Below are 26588 nucleotides of genomic sequence, written 5' to 3' on the forward strand. Positions count from 1 at the left end.
TTTTAATTATTGCTAATAAGTTTAAAAAATGAATTAAACAAAGAAGGTAGAACAGTATGTCATTTTGTTCACATAACAATTAACAACCCTGTAATTTTATTACCCTTTTCTTGTGAACAAAGGAATAAAACAAAAATCAAAATATATAATAACAAATAAAAGTGCGTACATAATGGAATTAAATTTTTTATTGAACATAAAAAGAAATAACTTTTTTTAACTTGCAGGACTTAGAAGATGTAATATGTAAATAAATAAAGAGCCAGAGTAACGTTCAATGCTGGGAGGTGGAATTGCAGATCATATTATGCTCTCAGATGAAGACCTCATATTATCCAGGGCTTTGGCTATGTTAAGGGTTTAGGTGGTGCATTGCTGGGTTCCGAAAAGAAGATTGACGAAACACACACCTTCAGATATTGGGGTTTTATTTAATTCTAGTTTATTTAATTATTTTTATTATTGGTTTTGTGACAAAAACCGTGTCTATTTAATGGTGACTACAAGATTATATAAAGGAAACAGTGCCATCCATGTGAGCATAATTAAGGAAGCCCAAGGGGAGTACAAACACCCATCCTATGTAGCATAACAGTTAAACTGCAAAGAAATAAGAGGATATGCAATGATATAGCCCTAATCAATAGAGAAATACGGAAAGGAACTCAGTAACAATCTTAGGTGGTACTATCAATCATAAAATGACGTCTACTACAAGCTCCTTGAGACTTAAAATCTCAAGCAGGATATGACGGTGATGGTCGATGAAGACAATTTGAAAAAAACATTGGTTTTGAAACACAAGACGGTGTAACGATTATCGCCAAAAAAAAAATCATTTATTCAAAACCTATGGGCACCTGTGTTTTTCAAGTGGGAGTTACTGTAACTGAAAAATGTGATACAATTTCTTTTCCCGCCAATTTTTTTATTCCGTTTTCGCCACCTCGACTCCGCCATTTCTTCATTGTCCGTTTTGCTTCCGTCCATGTCCCATCGTCAAACTAATTTGTTTCCGATTATATCCTTTCTCGTTGTTTTACTGCCTCCTTTTAGATTTCATCCTGTTTCCATTATAGAAATGTGTAATATTTAGTTACCGTTAATTACTTTTATTAATTAACGCGATTATTTAAAGATCGCGAGATACGGTCTGGTGTGTTGTAGGTTAGAAAAACATTTTCTTTATCGTGCCAACGTTTATTTTTAACTTTCTCACTCCTCCAAAATCAAACATATAAAGAAAAAACATTAAAATCTCACTACGCGACAAAAAACATTGACACTACTACTCAGAAAACACCTTGTACACACTTCGAGTGAGTCCAAATACTTTGATTAAACCTAAAACATTCTATAATGTGTACGTCATTTTATAAATTCATTTTCATATGTTATATGTATTTGTATAATTTAAACAATGTTTTTAATTCCCAGGCCCTGAAGATGATCTCAATTAAGGTCGAAACGTTGGTACTGTAATCAAAAGGTTTTTCTAACCTATTCACACCAGACAGCATCTCATAATCTTTAAATAACCTGTTTCCATCGTTTTATTCCTACTGTTCCCTATTTTCCTTCGTACAATTCCTACAGTCCGCTCGCCTCAAATCGCCTCCAATTTCATTACTCCTTTCCAGTAGTTTTTTTAAAATTTCCTGAGAAGTTTCCTTTCGTTTTATTTATGCCCGATCGCTAAGTAGTGACAGTAACAAAGTACGCGAGTGCCACGTCCAGAACCGTTCTGCAGCCGTCACATCGCACCGGATAAGGATGGAGCTTTCAATTGGTGTTCCAGCAGCAGATTTATGTCCTGGCAGTGGTTACGAGCATATCGAGCTACGACGCGGCCACGCTAAGAGTAAGTTTTTATTTTATTTTGTTATTTTTCCTTTGTTTCCATTATTATTTTATTGCGACCGACAGCCGCATACATAGGTTTTTGGTCCCCCTTCCCGGGCCATGATCATTTTTTGGTTTCCCGGCCCATAATCAGATTCCAAAATCATTGCGTAGTTGGAATAATTGCTTCATGCTCCAACAAGAAAAGCAACCTCATTTATCACTTCTCAGTAATCACTCAGCTTCCATTAGCAAAACCCCTAGATTGTTAATCTCTTTGTTACCTTTCATTACAAAACAAAACCTGCAAGTTTCGACTCTTCCAAGATTTTGTTTACAAGCTCCCAAAACCCAAACACATTCCTCTCTTCACTTAAATAAATTGCATTTTAATCGTTCATAATGGGTACCATAGAACAAAAAATAATCGAACGATTGGATAATCTTGTCTTAAAACGCTCCAACAAATTTTAATGCATCAAAAGTATATGATGTTGCTAAACAATTCAACAATGATAAAATAAAATGTAGAGGCGCATCCAGTATCCATTTACGAGACCCAATTTAATTAGATCAGGAAACATTAGAACATAAGTATTACTATTGCTATTGCCCTCATCCAAGTGAATAATTGTTTAATTGATCATTTATAGCACTCACAAACCAATTCGTTTATAAAATCGCTGAAGTTTTCTGTATATATTAAAAATTTGTAATTATAAGGCTTTGCAATTTTGCATTGATCTATCGCAGGGAAAAGAGTTTCTTTCCTTTTAAAAAATTTGGCAGTACCATACGATATGTTCCGCGTTTTCAACTTGGGTGCACACCGTACACAGGTCCACTGTCTTCCAGTCTTACTATGAGTAGGTACTATCTTTAAAAAAAAGGATTATCCAACATGTGTAGGTATGCTGCTATGAACGTAGTCTGGCTATTGTGATAGTGCTGAACCGCTCAAACCTTTCTCTGGTGAACCAAGGTTGGCAACCGACCTTAGGGAAGATAGATTTATATCATTGTACAGTGTTTGAAGATCTGTATCTATTCTGCCACGCTTCAATTGATCTTTTTTTTTATAACATTGATGGCATTGTAATGTGATATTTTAAATAGCTTTCTCGTTTCCTGTCAATGAACCTCTTACCTTTAGGAATCTAATTTGTTTGCATTTATTCCTGATAGTTCGGTAGTTACCATCGGTGAAATGGTACAACATAACGGCGATTTTATTGAATTCTCACAAGCGGGTTCGTGTAGGTTTGGACACGGTACGAGAGACAACTCGTCACAACCAAATACAAATCTCCCATACAAATTCCACCTTGCCTAAAATTTCCTTGCTCCGATTTAGCGGCAAGATTGACGATTGGCCAGAATTCATCTCGGTTTCTAGTGTGCATAATATAGTGCACAACAATACGTCAGTAGCTAAAATCCCCTTGAAAGGAGAAGCACTTCACAGTGCTGCTGCGTACGTACCGAGTTTTAAAGAAGGTAAGAATTTGAAAGAGGCAGTCAATTAAAATTTCAAGGAAAAATAAAGCCAACGGACAAAGTTAGCTAATAGTATCGAGTTGAATTTTTCTAGTTATTACTTATCCATCATCTCCGGCTTTCGGCTAACCCCCGAAACTACCCCATTGCCTACGATGCGTTACATCAACGCTATCAAAATACACGTAGAATCGCTTCCATGTAATCTGCTCAAAAATGAACAGGGATATTTGTAATTTATTCTTATTCTATTAACTTTAATTATTATATATTCTTGTTAGTTGGATAAAACAAAATAGAAAATACAAACTAAAAACTTTTAATTTTAAAATTTAATTCTCATATTTAATAACGGATTTACTTAATAATAGTATGATACATAAAAATTACTGATTTTGTAAACAAACAACTTTTCTCGTCTTTTCTCCATTTTAATCCAGTTGTATTCTCTTTAACAAAAAGAAAGAAAGAAAGGAAGGAAAGTCATCATCTTGTACCTGCAGTTTTCAATATCATTGTGCGAATGAGTTACTGAGGTCATCGGCAAGTGGATATCGCAGAGGCAGTTGGCAGAGCGTGGTCTCCCTCTCGGTTTTATCTCTCCAGTCGTATTGGCCATGAAAGTAATTTTACAACGCTTTTGGCTTTCAAAATATGATTGGGAAGAATTAATAGCTTTGAGCGAACAGAGGTTGCAATTGACCGACTTCTTTCTTCTTCTTGTTTTCTTCCCTAGCAGCCCTTCGGATCCTTCGTTGTGTTCTCCCTGTTTCATTGTTCCCTCTGTGTCGGCTTTTGTGACGCCTCCGAAAAGGCGTATGCTACAATCTTATACTTACTCTTCGAAACTGCACATTACTGTGGAAGGCCAAGTGTAAAGTTACTCCTCTCAAAGTCATATCCATATCCCGCTTAGAACTGTGCCGCCGTTCTGATATCCAATCTTGTGTCTGTAAGAAGTGTAGCGCTGCCACCCCCTTTAGCAGGAGTTAGATTATTTTCTGACTCTACTGTCTTACTGTCATGGTTCAATTCAGTGCCGCACATTTTAAAATCGTTCGTGTCTAATCGCGTAGTGTCTATCGCAGAGACGGTTTCTGACGCCATATTCGTTAACTTATAACTCCAGAGGCAGGAGCGGAGTTAAAACCGGAAAAGTTTGTTTGAAAGCTATTGGGTTGTCCGGAAAATAATGCAGGATTTTGGTATTAAACAAAAAAAAAGAAACTAGTTACTTTAAAGCAATGTTCTTTAATCAAAATAATTTCCCANATCCTGTAAACGTAAACAGAATATTTTATATAGATTTTTTTTAATGAAAACTTAAAATCCTGCATTATTTTCCGGACAACCCAATAATAAGAGTTTAGAAAATCTGTTGGTTGGCAAGCGTTCCTGGTTTTCCACCTTACCGAATTCTGTCACTCAACAATATTATTTTTTGATATCTATCTTTTCACTAGGAGACGACCTATACTCAGTGATGACGTGGGATAAATGGTAATATGATACCTTGGTCCTCCTCGGTTAAATACTTTGGCGTGTAACTTGGGAGCAAACTAAATTTTACGTTTCCATACTCTATAGAGAGTCGGGTCTGAATAATTGCTTATATGTACACAAAATGATGGTAAGATCAGCTCATATTTATTCTTGTTCTGTTGTTATACTGTCAACATGTGAAAGTAACTATAGGAAACTGCAAGTTGCTCAGAATAAATTTCTTAGTCTGTGCACTAATTCTCCTGCATCCATAACGATTGGATTTTTGCATGAGATATGCAGGTTGGACACAATCAAAAGTTTTATTGAAAAATGCACCATAAATATAAACTTTAAGAAGGCTTGTGCCAATGGCTGTAGTAGTTTGATAGCTGGTATTGGAAACCTTGGTCCTACAAAGAATAAACATAAATACCATGGTAGATGTAATGGGTACCTTTTCCTGACAAGTTAAGCTAATGCCATTCATTTGAGACGAAGACTGATAGTTCAGTGTATACTGGACTTCCTTCTTAGCTTGGTTTTTTTAGATGTTTTATCCCTTCACTAAACAGTTTGTCATGAACTTGTTGTCATTTATTATTATTTATTTATCTGTTGATGTGAGTTGAATTTATTTTTCAAATTGTGATCACAAAAATTTTAATTAACTATTGTTATCTAACGAAAATAAATGTATATCTAACATTATATCGAAAATACTTCGTGTATACAAACATTTTGCTTTCAATGTTTGAAGTGCCGACCACTTTTTCACTCACGAACACTCTGGATCAAGGTATGGTCTTGAAGAAAAATTAAGTTGTTACTGCCAGAAGTGACATAATATGGTGTTACAGTTTTTGGCAATGTCTAGTGAAGACTAAGTCGGTCTTCAAGGAAATTTGTATCGCCTGTAAAAAACTATCCAATAGACTAGTCCAAAAAACTAGTCAATCCATAGACATTCTTAAGATTGTATTGTCCAGATGATGACCTTAAGATAGGTCGAAAGCTTGGCAGTGACAACTAAATTTGCTTTTCTCTTTATGACCATACCTTGATCCAGACCGTTCGTGAAAACATTTTGCAATATGTTCTGTTAAACAATGACCAATAAGTTCAAAATTCTGTTTTACATATCTCTTGTATGAATTGTGAAATTTCCTCGAGGTTTATGGGGTGGGGCGATGAATATGTTGGTCGTTTCCGATCATTTTACTCTGTCCAACCTTACTGCTTTTGGTCTGTGAGACACGTTTGAGCTTCTAACAATCTTTAGACCTGTGTTGCTGTTTTATTTTAATAAATCGAAAAATAGAGACCTACCACTGAAGATATAAACCGAAACGTGTCTGAGAGGCTAAATAATTTTATTTTAGAATCAAGCATATTGAATACAAATAATGTATAAAGGGAAAAGTTTTCACCTTCCTCTAAGCAAACGCAATAGGTTCAACCCAATTAAAATTATTTATTATATTCTTCCTTTACTTATAATAATAAAGAAGTAACTCTATTTCGATATAAAAAATCAGCAGACGATTAAATCCATGCAAAACTGGTGATTCTACTATTAAACCGACGTATCATTATTCGAAGTTATTCAATTTTCATCCTGGGGCTGGATAAATTACGGGGCGTTTGATCCTGCTGAAAACAGTTATCGATGGAGAGAATATTTTAATAATAAATATGCGCGGTAATAAGAATTTAACAGGTGCAGGCGGTTTCATCGATCTTAAATCAATCTGGTAATCATCTGGGGGCAAATCAGTATGCAATTTCATGGCAACGTAATTACAGAAGGAGTTGTTAATGAATAGGCCGTTTCTGATACTAAAAAAGTAATGATTTTTCGAGCTGCGTCAAATAATTTTTTTTATAAGAGGGTTATCAGTAGACGATAACGAGCTTATCCAGAGGATAGAACAAAGAATTGAATCCTTGAAGTTATGACCGTTTGACTTTCACCTTATAGGAGTGATTTGATGGCGTCCAGACGACCAATGGGAAAGACGCCGGGATAGAAAGCTCACGTTGAATAAATAAATTCATGAGTTCGTGATCAAAGGATTCCCCGAGGGATTTTGTTTTTTATCGGTCTGAACCAAAGGGGCCATCCTACGTTTCAATTACGTGGATCCATAGCGCCCCGGCCATAGACATCCTAGAGCCCGTAGATCGATATGATTTTATTATCCTCAGTGAAGCGTTAAACAAATTCGATTCACATTACGAAGAGTAATTGATAAAATGGAATTTTTCAAAAAAGGAAATGGAAGTGGTAAATGCCTTCCGTCGTAGCATAAATTAACTACTCGTTAAAATCGAATCAAGAGATGTAAAAAACTTGCTTAATGCATACACCGATGATGAGATTTGACTTTTACTGTCATATTTGTTATTCCTATAGAAAGCCTGTTTAATCATTCTGTATTTTTTTAAAATATTTTTTAATCTATAAAATTAACACAACATAATTGTAGTTTAGATTTGTCGAGGTGGCTAAAAACTTTTCGTTGTAGTCAGAGAGTGAGTCTGTATAGACTTGATATCTTATCAGTGATGAATGAATAAATAACTGGTTTTATTTACATAAATAAAATATGAAATACAAAATATTACAACAGCAATATCGTATGTATAAATTTACCATATTATTATTATTATGTGGTGTTTAGTGACCGTTGGTGAATGATTATTCGAAGATCATGAGATGCGGTCTGGTGTGACTTAGGTTTTAGAAAAACATTTTCTTTATCGTGCCAACGTTTCGATCTTTATTGAGATCATCTTCAGGCTTGTTTCAATTTTACAAATACATGTAGGATTTTTTTTAATCTACAATTTTCTAGCATTGTATAAATTCATTTTTTTCACATTCTACATGTATTTGTAAAATTTAAACAATGTTTATAAATCCCAGGCCCTGAAGATGATCTCAATAAAGTTCGAAACGTTGGACGATAAAGAAAATGTTTTTCTAAAACCTTGTGTATAAAGAGATTTTTCTTAAGTTTTATCATTTATTTCATGTCATTTATATCATTTATGATTAAGTTAATCATCGTTTATTTATTTTTTAAATTTATTTTTATTTTTTATTTATTTATTTTTTCTTAAATATGATACATATTACATTTATTTTTAGTCATTTTTATTTCTTTATGTTATTTATAATATTAACTCAGATTGCTAATTGAAATGCTCAATCAGGAACTTCCAATATTTTATCGTTTTATATAAATATCTGGCAAGTGCCACCCAATTCAATGTATTTACTATTTCCTCCTTATTCAGTCGCCCTTTTCCAAAGCACTCTTTTCTAATTTCCCTCAGAACTGGACATATTCCTAAGAAGTGGTAGGTATCCTCCGGCACGTTTAAATTGCATATGGCCCAATTAAATACCCTATCCCTTCACGGTTGGTAGTTAAGTCCAACCAGTTCCCCTCTAGGTCTGAAAATTAGAGAAGTGTAGTATAAACTAAATGAGTTATTGCGAATCTAGTGTTTTGCTTGACCTGGATCTAATTTTACGTCTAAGGTGTGGAATTCACTAATCATGGCTCTAGATAATATTTCATTTTTAATTTTAATTACAATTTCATTTATTAACTTCTCCAAATTAAAGGTTTTAAGAATTTCTTTATTAATTTCTACTTGCACCTGGTTGTCTATTTGCACTAGATGTTTAGACCAAGATATTTCTTTATCTATTATTTCATTTGCCAGGAAATTGGTTATTCTGTTTGGGGGATGACTTAATACTTTTCGGATATAATTTAGAAGTAATTTTAGTGTGTAACTGTAAAGGGGTGAGTTTGAGGTTTCTAGGTATAATATATAGTCAGGTGTATTCGGTTTTTATAAAATATTTTTGCACCTTTTCTACTAACGGCAAATTCAATTGTCCCCAGACGTGCGCTCCATAACATACCACCTATTGTATGGCGCTATTAAATACTTGAATTTTTCTATTTGTAGAGATATTTTTATTATCTATTACTTTATTCCAAATACAGTTAACTGCAAATTTAGATTTAACTATTTTTTTCTTTTCTGTTTGATTTAAAGTTAAATGAAGGACTGGTTTATACGTAAATATTTGTAGTTATCCACGGTCAGCATTCTCTAACTTTTAAAATACCACCTCGTTTTCTTCAGTCTTCCTCTCCTCTTCTTGTACACCATAATTTGCGATTTATTCAGGCTCATTTTAAGATTCCATTTTTCACAATATACCTCCAAATCTCTAATCATTAATTGCAAGGAAGCCGGTGAAGGAGCTATAAGCACTATGTCATCTTCAAACGTCAAGGTTTTAATCTTACATTTATTTGAAAGAACACCTGCTAGTTCATCTTCTAGGTGATTCATGAATATTGAAAAAAGCATAGGACTGAGCAGGCATCCTCCCATTTCGCAGGGGAATGCCCATTTTTTGTCCAAATGTTTGCATCCAAGTTTTCATAATAACTTTTCAATATTTTTATAATGTTTATTGAAAGATAATTTATAAAGTAAGCTTTTCTATCTATCCTATCAAATGCTGCTTGGAAGTCCACAAAGAATAAATATGCTTTTTTATTCGGTCTTATCAGTTATATTTTCTTGATTAAGCTTTTCTTCGCCTGTGAGTAGAAACCTTCTTATCAGGCTGTCACAGCAACAGAAAAACACGTATGTAATAACATATTTTTTCAATTAATCACTTAATTATACCCAATTTTTTCGAAATGAAAAATTTGTGTCACAGGCGGGGTTCGAACCCACGATTTTCGACTAAATATGCCTCTGCTCTATCACTTGAGCATAACATATTTTCTCTTATTTATCTATTCTTCTCAGCAGAAACTACCAAGGATCAATTAATAGTGAAATTAAAATTATCTTGACCGTGTAGACTACCAACGATGTGAAGCTACGAAGAATCAACTGTTCGAGTATTGCGGCTGACTAATGCTTGCTAATAGAACGATATTTAAACTTAAATGTTGTTTTTGCGTCAGTAAAACGATTTAAAAGCTAATTGGTTCGAGAAATAGCATTCTTGTCACTCCAGCCTGTTATTAGTGCTCGAAATGTAATATGTCCACAAAGTCTACTCGTATCCGAAATTAAACTATAATTATCCCTCTTCAAGAAAGTGAATCGATTGCAATTAAGGACGAGATTGAAAAGACCAATTTCCTTTTAAAAAAAATCACAAATGTGTGATAGTCTCCACCTTCATCGCTCATCACTCTCCCTCTCAGCATAAACAGAAACGTCAATTTTAGATTTTGCAACTATGATCTAATGCAATATGGGTGAAGGTGTACGGTGTTTAATCGTTTTCGGAGAATGCATTCACTTTAAAATTTATAGTACAATATTTTTAGTTGAGATTATGAGTTCGTTGTAGGTGATTAATTTTACTTTGGGCTCAGGAATATAATTAATAGGTGAATTGTTCACTATATTTCTATACTTAGCTGTTTCACAATCTAGTAACTAGACAGGAAACTGGTTCTACAAAGTCGAATTTATTTGCCTAAATATTGTTAGAATCGACTAACTGTTGTAATTACACTAAAGTAGTGATTGAGGTTGTGGTCAGGGCTGGGGGTATTTCTTTATCCAAAGACAGATCCGGGTTAAGGATGACTTTATAAAGTCGAAAGCTGGGCAGCAAAACTGTTTTTGGTTTAAGAAACACCCCAACCTAGACCGCAACCTCGATCATTACATTAATATATTTATCTAACTTCTACGCCCACTTCTCAGAGCACACCCTCCTGACCCCTAACATTTATAATTTTCATGAAAGAACTATAAATACGTAAGAAACCATCACATTGACACCAAAAGTTTACGGGTTAGATGCAAGTGGTTTCAGAAATAATAATATTTTATGAACAAAAATAACATAATAAAGCAAAAAGCAGAGGTATAAATATAAAAAATAATGACTAACATGATATCCCTGATATCAAAAAATAATAATGATGTTGTATATAACCATATAAATGAAAATAGAGAAAGATATTTTGACATCACAAAAATTTAGGGAAAAATATTTTATTGGGCTTGCGCAAATATAATGCAGGTTTTGAAAAGCAATCAAAACTATTTTTAATTTTTATAAAATAACGAAAATTTATTCGAAATATTTTTCATCAAAATCTATACGTTTTGCCAACGTGTAATAAGCGCATTTATTCGTTGACGTAAAAATCTTTATTTAGACTCACAATAAAGTCTTGGAAGTCTTCACAGCGTTCTCTAAAAATTTCATCCCTCAAGAAGTGATCAAAATGGCTAAAAAAGTGGAAGTCTGTAGGCGAGAGATCGAGTGAATATGGATGGTGTGATAAGTTTTCTTATAAATTGAGTAATATTTTATTACTCAATTAAGGACTTATAAGTCCTTAAGTTTCTGCAGGGCCTTTGGCATTGCGACTGGCCTGGCGTAATCGTGAAAACGAATCGGCCCCTTACGGTTGGTAAATGCTGGACTAAGACGTTGCAATTTACCGTGCATTTTGTCAATTTCTATGCTGTGATACTTTCGCCATATTTCAGGAAATTGTAGTGAACAACCCCAGCAGTACACCACCAATCAGTCACCATAATCTTTTTTGGGCTCAGATTTGGTTTTGGGAAGTGTTTTGGGCTTCATCCTTGTCCAACCACTGCGTACGCCTCCTTTATCGTACAGAATCCTTTTCTTATTGCACGTGATGAATCGATCGAGAAATGGATCATTTTGGTGCGCAACAGAACAGACGTGCAAATTTCAAAGTGTCGATTTCTTGGGACTTGGTCAGTTCGTGCGGTACCCACTTGTCAAGCTTCCTTACCAATTTGCTCCAGATGGCGAACCGTGGTTGAGTAGTTAACACTTAGCTCTTCCGCAATTTCCCCTATTGTCTTACATGCATTTTCTTTAATCAACGTTTTGAGTTGGTCGACGTCCACAACGAAAGGCCTGCTACTATACATTTCTACATGCTACCGTACATTTCTCGTTTTGTCGGTGAAGACGGAAAATGCTCAAACAAATAATTCATAATATTATTTATTATTATTAACCTTTGCGGCCGAGATCCAATCTACATGACGAATTCTCTGAAACCATCGCTACAACATGCTTTCCTTCCCCCAAGCTGTATAGATGTTACGCGCGGGTTGGGCCGCACTTCGCCCAAGTTTCAATTCGTTCAAATAAATTTGACGAAAATCTAGTTTGAACTTATTTAATTTCGCAGGTCCTCACTCTTATAAAATTCAATATAAACTAAAACGATTTGTGTAAAAGATAACAATTATAAGGACTTATTATAACCCATAATTAAATTTTATGGTTTAGCTTTGTTTAAGCACCTGCGAAAATAAAAGATTTTTAAAATTTTTAAAATCTGCGTTAATTTTGGATCAACCCATAATATTCCTACTGAAAAAAGGCAACCCTTTGATAGCCTTTCTCACGGTTTAGCTTTATCGATTAATTCGAAGCTGGTAATTTAATACCTTTAATATAATGGTAAATTCAATTCCCTTACAACTGACAAACCGTATATTTCTCATTTTATCGGCGAAGACGGAAAATACTCATGCAAACAATTTATAACATTATTTCATTATTACAATAATAATCATTTAATTAAAGAAAAAAAAACAATTGTGAATAATTGTATCAGTTGTATTATTAGACATAATCATGAAATGTGAAAACTGCACTTTATATATTTATAATGATATTATAAAAATGTAGAAAGAATCTTTTTTTAACGATGGTTCGCAACAGTAGAGGTCATATAAACCCAAACCCTCAGGGTGCCGGTATTTTTGAAAAAAGCCCATTCCTTTTTAAAAAGATAGTTCGTACTCACAGTAAGTTGTTTTGCAATGTTCCGGATAGCCCTTAGCTCATCATCAGGTTGAAGGAGTTTTACAAACCGATGCGGTCACCGACGCTCCCTAATAAACTCTTTACTTTATTTTTCTGTATGAATGCCAATTTTTAAACTTGTTCCAAATAAAAATGTTAGTTTGGAATAATTCAATCTTTATTAAGTTGTCAACGCGTGATTTTCGTGTAATTTCGTTTTGGGAGATTAAATTCTTTCGGATAGGTGCACAAACGGCCAGAAACATTAATGAAGTCTAGGGTGATGACGAAGTATTTCTTCCCTAAATGTTCTACGAGCTTTGGCCGAAGAAAAACCCCAAAACAACTGTTCGAAAACCTGCAGAGAATCTGTCAGTTAGCAAATCGACCGTCGCTGACCACCGTAAGGCAATTGGAAAGGTGAAACAGCTCGAAAGTTGGGTTCCTCATGCATTGAACAACTGCCAAAAAAAAATCGTTATGAAATTTGCGCACTACTTCTTTGCCGAAACAGAAACGAACCTTTTTTGCATAGAATTGTTACTTGTGATAAAAAGTGAATTCTCTACGATAAAAGCAGACGTTCTGGAAGGTGGCTCGACATGGAAGAAGCATCGCCACATTTTCCAAAACTCTTAACTCATAAAAAAAGTGATGGTGGCTCTTTGGTGGGCTTCATTTGGCTGATTTACTACAGCTTCTTGAATACTGGTGAAACCATCAATGCCGAAATGTATTGCTCTCAAATTGAAGCAATGCACCAAACATTTTCATTATTGAAGCCAACTTTTGGCAATCGACAAAAGGCCAAGATTATTGTTGAACTTGGTAAATTTTTTGGTAATTATTATTTTAGATCAGTGAAATTTTAAGGTCGTGGTGGATGGTAGCATTTGTGACACAATACGAAACTTTTATAACTGATCTGAGAACATTCGATTGAAAAGGTTAGAGACGTTGAATATTGGATTATTAGCGTTCCCCAAAGTTCTGTTCAAATCGGTTGTAGTAGCATTTTGTAGGTTGTAAATTTGTTTTCGTTAAAAGCTTATATTGTCGTCCTACAATTTTGTAGAATAGACAGTAGCGTCTGTATAGGTCGTGCCGTTTTAGTCGTGTATTCTGATTCCGTGTTAAGCGTGAGTCTAGGTGGGACCCAAGGTAACGAACGCAAACGCATTTGGGGATAGGAACATTTTGTAGTATATTTTACTTCGGAGTACAAATGTGACATGGACGCACTTGCTGTCATTTATCTTTATTTGCCATTGTCTACATACCGATCTGCTATACATGTGATATTTCTCTGAAAGTCTTCTGCAACAACTGCAAGATGGGGGTTAGACGATAGTACAGCCATTTCATCGGCAAAAGGTTCAAGGAGGGTGGAGGTGTAGTGGAACTATTTCAGGAGTGGTCACCCAGGGATCAATCTACCCTTCAACATTGAAACTGTAGGGTATAATAAAGGCATTAAATGAATAATATAATTACATAAATTTTAACGAAATTTAAATATTAATATGCACCTATCAGAAAAATAGAGTAACCAGAGGCTTGACCAATGTATTCATGTGTGAGGCCAGAAAAAAATTAAAAATGTTAAATGCACTTTTTTTACATTGCATCAGAATTGCGTTGAACTAAGTAGATTGGCATTTGTCACGTTGTACTTTCATCTCTTTCTCTCTCTCCCTCTCTCTTGAAATTTTACAAATTAAGTTTAAATCGTAAATTCTACATTTTAATTGAGTTATGTTAGGATTGAACTCTTGAATGGAAATTTCTCCATTTCGTAATGTTAAACATTTTATTATCTCGCAATTTACATTTGTGTAATTTCATAGGGCAATCCCGCGGGGTATGCAATGTGTATAATCAACGCCCGTTATGAGACTTTACATAATAAGCGAGTCCCTTTTCGGAAAATTAAATCGGAAGCCGTCTGCGAAGCACGTTCGATGGTTTTAATAAGTATAGTAATTTACCTACTCATTTCCCAGGGAATAGGCTTGGGAATTTATTTCCGAGTATAGGTGCAATCAAACAATGATTAGAAATATAAGAATAAATGGAATTTTCACCGAACGTTGTTGGGATTTTAATGGGAAAATGCAGTAAGTAAATGCAGGCGATAACATCCGGATGACCTGGGAGTAGGTCTGTAGACTAAGTAAACTTTAATGTTATTTTAATAACATCGGTACCCCGCCCTCGTTTGCCAAGCAGTTGACCGTAAAAGGGAAACAAGTACCATGAACGTGAAAAATTAATTCCAGGTTATTTCAATTCAAATTTGATCAACAAGCAATATACTCATGTATGTGCAGCACAATGAAACTTAGGACGAAGAAATGAGTAAATTATCTCCGATATAATATATTTATATCAGCCACAAATATTACAATTTTATAGATATTAAAATTCGGGGGTAAGGCATATTTTTAAAGAAAAAACAGAGAGGTTTCAGAGAATTTATCCCCTTCGTCAGCACTTTCAAAATATTAATCACTTACCAATTTAACAAATTTACAACCAATGTTGGTGGTTTCAATTAAGCAGCAGATCGGACCTAGTAAAAAAATCTTTACTTAAATTTTAGTTGTACGGCATGCAGAGAAGTGTTACTCGATGTGTCCGCCTAATTGAAACAATTCCTTGGCTCTGTATAGAGAGAGTGTAGGTATGCCACCCCATATGAAAATCGTGCTTGAGCACGGCAACGGGTATCCAGAGGACCCTATTACGATTTTTGGAGGAAACAGGGTTGTCTTATTGTATACATATTGTGCTGATATTGTTGTGTTCCCTAGTGTTGAGAGTGAATATATTTATTAGTTTATATAATTTGTGATGTGAGACGGAATATTGAGTACCCTATCGATCCTCAGTTAGGTTTGTTACTTGTACAAGGTGATGGAGGAGTATCGAGAACTTCACCAACTCAACTGAGTGAATGGTGTGTAAATAAGCAATAATGTATTTAAGAATGAGTGGGATTGTGAATGGGTTTGGATCCAGGAACTTCATGCGTGGGTGGTGAATTGACCTAGCTGTTGACAGCGCTCGGAGCCCAACCTCGGTGGTTGGACGGAGGACAGAGGTCTGATCCCGAACTGCCAACATAACCGATTAACGAGGCCCGCCTCGTTTATATTGTATTTATTGTAAAATACAAATGCTGGAATTTCCGGTGGACTGCATTGTCCATTGCATTGTTGCTAATAGCGGCGATATTATTGTTGAAGTAAATATCCAGCAGCGTGAAAGACGTGACCCTCTCGTTGAAATTGGCCGAGTGCTCCTTAAAAGGGAAGATAACGCACAGTATCAAAAACTTCAAATTTTCTTTTAATTTATTTTTCACAAGACATTTGCTAATCTAACTTGCAAATGTTCAAATTCTTAATGTGATTATATTCTATTAACATGAACATTAAGTATAAAACATGTGTGCACACTACCCCACAGACTCGGTATTCCTCGAGGTTATTGAGAATCCGCTAACTCCATTCGCACTTACACTTACATTCAGACACGCTAATAAACTATTTTAAATTGATCTATAATTTTTATGAAAAGTGTGATGAGAAATTAGTGTCACGAGCGGGACTCGAACCCATAATTATAAATCTATTGATGAACCATACCTGATCGTCTCCAATGAAAACACCTGTCTGTAGATTTGAGGCCGTCTCACCCTATCTGTAAAGAGAACTCGTCCACAATTTTCCAATGTCCAATAGTGACATTCTGACTAGTGAAGTTTCCTTGTGAATAGAAGCCTGCCCATTTTCGTGAACCGTGGTAAGAAGTGGTCCCCACTGGATAAAATCGAATCAGTTCGGACATGTCTTATCATATTTCTTATTTCATTTCCTGTAATGCTGCCGTTTCGTACAGCCTGATGACGGATGGATCTGTCGTCTCTCTCTCGTCTATAGACCTAGGTCGATCCTGTCATGGTCTTCTAGTGTGAAGCTCCGTTTCTTTGAAGCGCCGAAAAATCCTTCCTATTGTAGAGTGATTTACTGGCGACTTCGCTCAGGCAGAATCCTTCCTTTAATAATGATACGATTCTGACACTGTCATCCACACTCAAATCCCTCACAAGAGCCATGGAAATAGGTTTAGGAATAAGAAAAATATCAAATGAAATCAACGAAGGAAAAAAGATTAGCTGAATGCGATCATTAGGCGTAGTAGAATGGAGAAGCATAATGCTACTTTTGGTACAAATGGGATTAATCAGTACAAAAGTAAATAAAGGAAGTAAACAATGCATTATTCATTGTTTATTTTGACCGTGATAGCTCCTAATTACCTGCAACTAATGTACAAAGATAATGGATTTGATTTTAAACTAAATAAATTGAGTCGTGCGTTAAATTTGTCCATCAATGTATATTTGATTACATTCATCATAATTAATTGAGTAAATTACGTAATTTCTTTATTTATCTTTCTAGTATCTTTTATTGAGGGGATAAACTATTTAATTTATTTTGAGGTTTAAACCGAAAATATTGTTAAGAGATGGATCGACCTTATGTAAATTGGATGTGCCATAATCAGGTATTAGGTCACAGACACATAGAAACTCTCTACTTATCGCCAAGATTTCGACTAATTTGTAAACATCTTCAGAGTAGAAATTTTAAAACATATGCTATTCGTTACATAAATTGTTCAGGGCCTAATACGAAAAAAACATATAACTCTACAAGGAAAAAATAGAATCGGAGTCAAGGTGCATTTCTCCCCTATTGTAGGCTTCTTTGATAGACCTGGAGTGAGAATTTAAATAATAATATAATAAAACAAATAGAAATAATAAAATAAAAGACGGTGGCTCTGGCCTATGAGCTGATGCAAAAAAAAGAAGAAAAACAAGCTAGTCTATAAGTCTGTAACATATAACTAACTCAGTAAGTAGACAATATTGTGAATTATCAATTTGACTATAATTATATGTTTTTTCGTATTAGGTCCTGAAAAATGCATGTAATGAACTGCATGTTTTAATGTTTCTGTTTTTCTGTTAATACATTGTTCATTTTATTTTTACTTCTTTTATTATTATTATTAGGTTAGTAATTTATTATTATTATTTTTGGAGAAAAATATTCTATTAAAGTGCTTTCCGTTTCCTTGAAAGTGTATCTCTAAAAATGACTGGATAACTTCTTTTGAAACAAATTTTTGTATTAGGACCTGAAGATGTTTACAACTTAAACCAAAGCTTGGCGAGAAGTTGGGAGTTTCTATGTTTCTGTGGCCTAACACCTGATTATCACACATACAATCTACACAAATTAAAAAAAAAATTGTTTATCTAATATGTAGTTGAAAAAAAAGTTAATAACATATGAAATTACAAAAGGCCTCTTCTTTTTAGTCAGTTAACGAGTCAGCTTTTTGTCGTTGTATTTCATTAGAAATTAGAGAAAAGAAAGTGGAACTATGTTATCTCTACACTTGGTAAAATTGTGGTTATCATCTAGGGAAACAACATAAGGGTACATAAAATGAAAAATTAAACAAAAACAACTCCTCCCCTTCACAGTAATTAACAGAAGGAAATGACAAATGACCTATTTAATTGACCGGTCTCCAAACAAAAACGGAGAGGATAGGGTTATAAGCGGGGCGGTTTCGTGGAGGCGCAAAGCAATAAACTCCGTGGATTTTTACGGCGTGGAACAATAAAAATCAATTAAAGAGGAAGGGGAACGGAAAGGAGGAGTGGTCATTGGAAGGATCTGAGTGGAGTCGTGCCGCCATTTTGGGCGGTTGAAGAGGCGCGGCTTGGCGCCGGGTGGGGACGGGCATGCCCGCCGTCGGCCGCCGGCTCAGTCGCACCTACAAACTCACTTCGGCCGCATGTGTCTGTGATGTGTCTCGAGCTGTAAACATGGACTTGACCACCGGGCAGCGTGCTAAGGACAGACCGGCCAAGTCCGTTTTCTCCATTAGGAACATCGTCGAACTCAAGGAAGACGCCCAACCCGTCAGGAACGGTGAGTGTCGTCCGTCCTTCTTCTTGGTTTCTTCTTTCACCATCCCAGTCGGTCGGTCCTCCTCACTCTGGAAAATTGAACAATTTCCTGTAATTCCAGACGAAGCCACACGCGAGACTGCTGATCTTTTCTAGGAATAGGATAACAGCCGTATTATCCCGCTGTGGGAAGTTCTCTCGTGAACCCCGCGGACAAAAATTCCTTCTCCGAATAAGACAGGAAGCCAAGTCCCGTCCGAACTTACATATAGCAAATTTCCCTTCTTTGAGTGCCAGCCGATGTTCTTTAGCATTTTGACGAAATAGTGAAAATGTTATTTGAATTACGCTGTTTTATATGGAATGTTACAATTTTCTGACTGACCCCTAGATTTTAAACTTACAATTATTTGTAGAAACTTGTCATTTTAATTACATGAGCGACAGTATATGTGATCCTGGTATAATATAAAAGGTTGTAAATTAAAAAGTTCCGATTTTATACGGTTCCGAAAATTAGCATAATGACAAAAGGTTACAGTATAAAAAGAACACCTCTAATGATTATTATAAACTGCGTGCGAAATTCGTCAATTAGAATGAAAAGGGGGCCGAATCGACGGCCCTTTGGTTCAAGATTTATTGTTCGTTCTGAATGAAAAACGCGATTGCAATTACCTTCTACAAATCAAGAGATGTTAGGCAATAAATAAAATTTACATTGCAATGAAAGTGAAAGGTTTTGATAAATTTCCTACACGCTTTATTAAAAACGGTAAAGCAGGTCAATTATTATCTTTTTTTTAAAACGGATATTCAAAAAACACGAACTTTTTGACGGAAGATAATATACAAGCAAAATTTTATTATGGTACACTGTGTAAAACGTACTAATTAACGTGGAAATTATGATTATTTATAACACAACACAATAGTTTATTATTACATACTTCAATTATTACATTCATTTCAAGATCAAACATAAAATCACATTTTTCAAAAATTCATCAAGAATATTCTTGCGGCGTAGGATATAGGAAAATATATTATTATGTAGTATTGTTCAGGCGGGCGGACCATGTCCAACGACTTAAGAGTGTTTTCTGTTCTTTTTTTAAATTTTGCTCATGTAATTTTTTATTTTATAAAAAATAAATAAAGACGTTATTGCATGACAATACAAGTCAAACTTGGCGAAGTTTAATCTTTATAGTGTTGATGATGTGGAATGTAGTCAAATAGTTATTTTTTCATTTGTTTATCTTTCCCCGTTTTGTTGTGAAGGAAATTGTAAATGAAATTAAAATTAATTTAATTTAAAATGTTCTACTCTATTAATGAAATAAGTAAATTTTGTCTCAACACTTTATTGGGTTAATGCGTATAACTATGGTATTTCGGTATAAAAAATAACAAAAAAAATTTTTTTTTGTCAATAAAAATTTCTTGTTATATGTTATAAGTTTTTCAAAGACAAAACCCGGACACTTTTATTTTATTGTTTATTTCCAACTATACGTATGTATTTTTATCATTATATTAATAACAACATACTTATTTTAATGTAAAAGAAAGTAACGAGATCAGAAATTGGTCAATTTTAATAAAAAAATTTAAATTAAATTCACAAAAACACCGAAAAATTACTTGATGATAGGTTACAATTTAAATTAACAATTTAATTTTGTCCAAATGATTTTCCGGAGTTTTGGTGAATTTTTTCTCAAACCATTATAAGTAAATATTTTTTAATAAAATTCATGAATTTCTGATCTCGTTTCATTTGGTTTACATTAAAATAAGTATGTTGTAATTAATATAACGATAAAAATACTTCTAGTTTGATATAAACAAAAAATACGTGTGTCCGGTTAAAAAAACAAAAAAAACATAAAAAATATTACGTTTATAGTAATGGCAGATATGGACCATGTCTATTGATTTAAAAATGTGTTCTATTCATTTTTTATTTTGTTTGCGTAATGTCAGTATAAAAAAAACAACCCATAAATCGAAAAAGTATTTGTTTTGGCTGTGTTAGAAAATTAGAACATCTGGATAATCTACGATATATGTATTGGCAACCGTACAATATTATTTTAACATAATTTTAAACTTTCATTTCAACCAAAACTTTACATAAAAAGATTAATCAATTGAAAGAAATAATTTAAAATATTGTATTATTCCATAACGAAGGAAGTAAATTTTGTGTTAACATTTTATTGGGTGAATGTGTATATTTTTCCAGTGAGTAATAACTAATAACGAAAACTTTATTTTTTCAAATACGTTACAACATAGAACAAAAATTCCAAAAAAGTGTTTTTTGGCATGAATTTAAGTCCGTCTGTCGGAGATGTTTTTACAAATAATTCGGATCTTGGTGTGGTCTTGAAGAAGAAACAAATTCAATTGTTACTGCCAAGCTTTTAACTTATTTTAAGGTTATTATTACGGTCTATAATAATTACAAATTACGAATTGTACAGTTGATTCAACAATCAATACAAACAAACTTAAAATCTACACATTCCCTTTGTTTTTAATTACGGATTTGAAGGTCCTGATGATGAGAGTTAGGCAGTAACAGTGGAATTTGATTCTTCAGACAGACCATACCAATATCCAGATTATTCGTTAGTAAAAAGTGATTGATTCTTTTCACTCTTTAAACGGATTTGTTTTTACACGCAAAAAGTATGAAGTAATACTTAATAAAAAATAAATAAAACTGGTTAGATAGGCGAAAAAATATTGCTAGGAAGGAATCTTTTTTTTTCTTCTTCAGAATCTAATTTTTTTAACCAGTTCGTGCCTACTCTTCCAAGCAACTAATGACTATTGTGTATAGGTTTAAAAAATTAAGGTTATCTGTAAATTGTAAACATTTTACTTTTTTATGTGAATAAAAAATTCATGTTAATTTAAATACATAAATATATAATAACACATTTTTAAAACATTTGAGATGCTCAGATGGCTAAAAGACCAGCCATTTTTTTTACGTTTTTCGAATAAACTGTATTAAAAGTGACCAGCAAAACTCAATTTTTTAAATTATAATTTCTATATTACAAACACATATAATTTATATTTCATTCAATTATCAGTATTTTTACGGCATTGGTAATAAGTGATTTTAATTACTAATTGTCAATGACCGTATAAATGTTTTCTTTAAATATGTTATTTAGTTTATCCTACAAATAGTAATCTAGACCGATATAAGATTTTTCCATTTGTCATGCTTTTTTTTTGTTTTTTTTAAGGAATTTTATTTTCTTAATTTCTTAAAGCATAATTTTCGAAACATTTATTGAAGTCTTATTGCTGCGATGATTGCTCATATAAATAATTTTCGTTTTCAACGCATTAATTAAATAGATGGTCATCGAAATAATAATTTGCTACTTAAAAATATTGGACCATTCTGGAGTTTGGCTGGTTGTTGAAAATACGATTAAATTGATAAACTAATACATTAGGATATGTTAAATTAACCTAAAAAAACTGTCGGGAGTGGCGTAAAAGTATCTCAGCTAGGTTTGTGTTAATATTTATGGAGAACTGTACAATAAAAATTTACCTACAATGCTAAAACATGTATTATAAAATCTTTTAAAGCTTTTACAACGTTTTATTTTATAGTATATGCATTTCGATTTTTTTGTGTAAAATTTAGATAAATCAACAATAATAAAAGAGATTTTTGAGCATTAATAATATTTTACCGACCAACTTAGTACTTACATTTTAAATCTCCACAACCGACTGATTTTTTTGTTTCCACGGTTCGACTTTTTAAAATGCATATACTACAAAATAAAGCGTTTGGAAAGCTTAAAAAGTTTTTATAATCCAGATGGAAAATATTCAACGTAAATAGAAACAAATATAATGCTAAAATATATTTAACTCTAAACAATTTCGCCGGAGGAAACACGGTAAAAAATTATATGTTAATGATACATCTGGTGAAACTTTGAAATAGTTTTTCTTGTCTATTAAGATCTTAAAAAATAATTTTTATTTTAAATTTCGTCTTTGTAATTGATCGTTCTAGATGTGCTTTTGTTGTTCAGGTTTCAATCGATATTTTGTTTTTTCATAAGGTACGGTGTAAAAGCAAATGTGTCAAATGAACATTTTGTGTAAGACAAGTTGATTTTTTTAAGTTATTTCCCAGTTCAAAACAGTGATAAAATCTTTTGGCTTCCGTTTGCAGTTCAGTACCGAAGAGGAGGATAATTTAAACTGGAACGTTTCATTCGAAACGGTTCTTATCTTTAAAATATGGATCACGTTCTAAAAAGTCTATACTCTTCAAATTTTTAAAATAGGTTAAAAGTCGGATAATGGTTTGATTCATAACTCAACAACACTTTTATATACAAAGATAAGAGGGGACAGATTATGATTGACAATATAATTTAAACGAAATGCCGACCAAAAACTTCACCCCGGGATGGGTCGATAAAACGGCTAAAAAGAGAACAATTACTGTAAACTCGCAAGTCATTCTTATGGAGTAAGCCCTTATTATGAAATTATTTAGATTTAATCATAGAAAATGTCAAAGAGTTTTGAATACTATAAGTTATGTTAATGCTCAAAAATACACATTACTATAGTTGTATTGTATTGTAAAATTATAAGAAGAAAAAAACGATCTAATTTTTGTTTTCGATTTAAATTAATTTCAGTGCGTCAGAAGTAAATTGAGAAAAACCATCATAATTTGATTAACTTAATCATAATCGAACCAAAAACCGTTAAATTATCAGCGAACACCGCTTCATACGTTTAAAATAATCGTTATTCCATTATGTTATTTACTTGTCACATTATTTGTAAATTATTAGTTTTCTGTTTGACTATTATTTTGTTTAATTAAAAACTAGACTTTTTTTGCCCTTCAGTCGCTCCGGCGATTAAATCTGTGAATTTTCGTGAGTTTGTACTTTTTATAAGATATTAAAATAAAAGAAAGGGATTTGAATTTTTCCCTTCAATTCATTCTCTGGAGACATTTATATATCTGATAATAAATGAAATAATATCATTATTACGTACTAATGGGAAAATTTGGAAAAAAAGTATTTGGTTGGTTATATTTCTGATATTGAATGGGCGGCTGTGTGATCTAATTCACTGTAAAATTGATATCATTATGCTCGAAATCATAAGTTTTAATATTGTAAATAGTTAAATTCACTAATTTCGTGGTCCGCTTGACCAGTTAATATATTACAATTAATTAAGGTTTTTTAGTTAGCCGAAGATCGTGGGTTCGAATCCCGCTCGTGCCATCGACTTTTTTATCTCAACTAAAAAACCTTAATTAATTATAATTGTAATAGTTGTTCATATTTGTCATCCTTGTGTATTATTAATTGTAATAGAAAAAAATTATAAAACGCTAAACATAATTTATATTGACTTATAGACAATTTGCAATAGATATTTTCAGTCTGTTCCCAAAATTGTTGGCAAAATTCTAACCAGGATGTCCTGGTGAAAAATCGAAAAACTGCTTATATTGTTTATGTTTATTGAGCCACGAAATTGTATTTTAATGTGGGAATAAAAATATTTTTCTGGAAAAAATTACTTTTGTACTTTCAAATGGCATCTACAGTGGGTTCACAGTATTAACTGTACATAATGGTACTAAACGTTTTTTCAATAAAAAGAAAATGAAGACAATAAAAGTAATACCGACTCGCAGAATAAGAAGCTTTCTCTTTTGAGAATGGTTTAGTTTTTGTTTAACTTTTAATTACCGCGCACTATTTTTATAAAAAACGTGGACTTAAACGGGTGCTTAGACCAAAAAGGTTACAGTCGTTTTGCATGACTGTATATTTGTACAACAACACATAAAACTTATAAATTTCATAAATACTGAAAAATACATTTTTCTATAATATCCAATATATTTCAAGGCTTAAAATCCTTTGAACATTTTTGGTATTACATGCTAATAAAATTAATAAAGATAAAAAAGTCTGTTCTTGTGGTAAAAGGTTTAACAGTGAAATTTGGGACATGTATTTGTATTAAATGTAAATTTATTGAAAACCGATAGTCTATGAAGTGCAACTGTTAAAAAAAATTATTTATTAACTTCTTAATACAGTCATACCCCGTTTTGCACAACCCGCATAACGCGAATTCGCTATAACGCGTTTTTTATTGTAAAGGACATATTAATTATATTAACAAGTTTGTATACAAACAACTAATAACGTTGAAACAAATTCAGACAAGCTGTCCATGAAAGAATGGTGGACATTATTTAACATAATGGGGGTATTTACGATCTTTGTATTAACCCTGTTAACTCAGTTTAGTCAGGTTTAAATTTCACGATCTGAGGGGGTTGGACCTAACCTGTGTTAGCCGTTAAGTCGAATAGAATATCAGTGTAGTCAGACTATTAGCCGTTAGGACTTATGTAATAAACATGATCTGCATGAATTGATCATCTAGTGGTTAGTTGTTATGTATTTTATTTTTAATTAAATTCTACCAATACATTACTTTTGTTAATTTCTGACCTATCGCCTACCCTCGTTCATACTGGAGGCATGGGAATTTCATCAACTAAACATGTTGATGTTCCATCCACCTATCCTATAAAGTAAGGATGTTCATTACTGGATTAACGAACCAGTTATTCTCCTTCTTATCTGGTCAGCTCAGATATTTGCCTTTGCTTAAGTAGTGTAGCAATTAACAAGCACTTCTCCCATTTCATTGTACAGTTTTGCAAATCAAAGACCTGATTTGTCTTATTTTTCTACCGATTATTGGCATTCAAAAGAAAATACTCTTCCTTCACTACTGAAAACAGAAGGTGTATTAACATTAACAAATTTTCAACCTTTGACAACAGTTTTTGGTTCTACTGGTCGGAAAATAAGGCAATACGGTGAAGAATTGACATGTTAACATCGTAATAAAAAGGGGGGGGTGTTCACAATCTTACTTATTTTATTCGAATTGACTTAACAAGCACTTAACATCTAGCACAAATCGTGAATACTCCTAACAAAGACTAATCCTAATCCACTGAAAGTATTGACATTTCATAGAAAGAAGTTATACACCATTTGATGATGGTTGTTAGGAGAAGTCTATGATTGGTAGCCAAAAATGAAGAATATATTTTTTTTACAAATAAGTGAATGATATAACAGTGCTGGCCAATACAGGGAGACTAAGGGAAGAATACATAGAAGACCAAGGCATCATTCGAACGTTCAGCCTTTGATAAACAAAGAATTTCTTTAACTAAAATACCAAGTAGAAGTGGAAAAAGAAGAAATGATCGTTCTTTAAGAAACACAGCGAATTTTATCAACCAAAATTTTATAAACGTCGGGTTGGTCAGTAAAAAAGCCAGCTTAGCGCAATTTTTGTTTTATGCGAATTTCCGAATAAAGTAAACACTCGAGTTAAGAGGGGTTTGACTGTGTCCAAAACGTTTATTATTCGTAAATGTTTCTTGTTATTAGTTCGTGATTTTATTACAGTAAAAGCGGCTGAATATATTTACAAATGGGACAGTCATTTATTGGCTATTTAAAAAAAAAAAAAAAAAAAAAAAAAAAAAAAAAAAAAAAAAAAAAAAAAAAAAAAAAAAAAAAAAACCACAAGCTACTCAAATAATCATTTGGAAACTTATAATTTTATAAACCGATTAAACCAATGAAAGAATGTATTTATTTGCGTGAATGGAGGGACTGATTCCCAAATTATCTCGAGGAATATCGATTACTCTGGGGTGAATGTAATTTTTCGAGTGAATGGAGGGGTTATCCTACTATACACTCTGGAGTAGTGTGAATGCTAGCCAGACTTCCATGTTTTTGGTGTGTAATT

The 26588-nt window shown here is 33.1% G+C and overlaps 1 protein-coding gene across 2 annotated transcripts in view; it reads left to right on the plus strand.

Annotated features, from left to right (window-relative positions):
• Positions 1-1437: 1437 nt before the first annotated feature.
• LOC106668841 (homeobox protein aristaless-like) overlaps positions 1438-26588 on the plus strand; it is a 173318-nt gene continuing 148167 nt past the window's right edge. Inside the window, exon 1 of one of the 2 annotated variants that reach the window (XM_014397977.2) lies at positions 1438-1861. In XM_014397977.2, the coding sequence (XP_014253463.1) occupies positions 1774-1861 (88 nt within the window). In that variant the 5' untranslated portion in view covers positions 1438-1773. Of the gene's footprint in view, positions 1862-18515; positions 18721-26588 lie in introns of those variants that run through there. The other variant, XM_014397976.2, reaches the window with a different exon arrangement.

The sequence above is a fragment of the Cimex lectularius genome, unplaced genomic scaffold (assembly GCF_000648675.2).
Source record: "Cimex lectularius strain Harlan isolate CLEC.00 unplaced genomic scaffold, Clec_2.1 scaffold25, whole genome shotgun sequence".
NCBI classification, from domain to species: Eukaryota; Metazoa; Arthropoda; class Insecta; order Hemiptera; family Cimicidae; genus Cimex; species Cimex lectularius.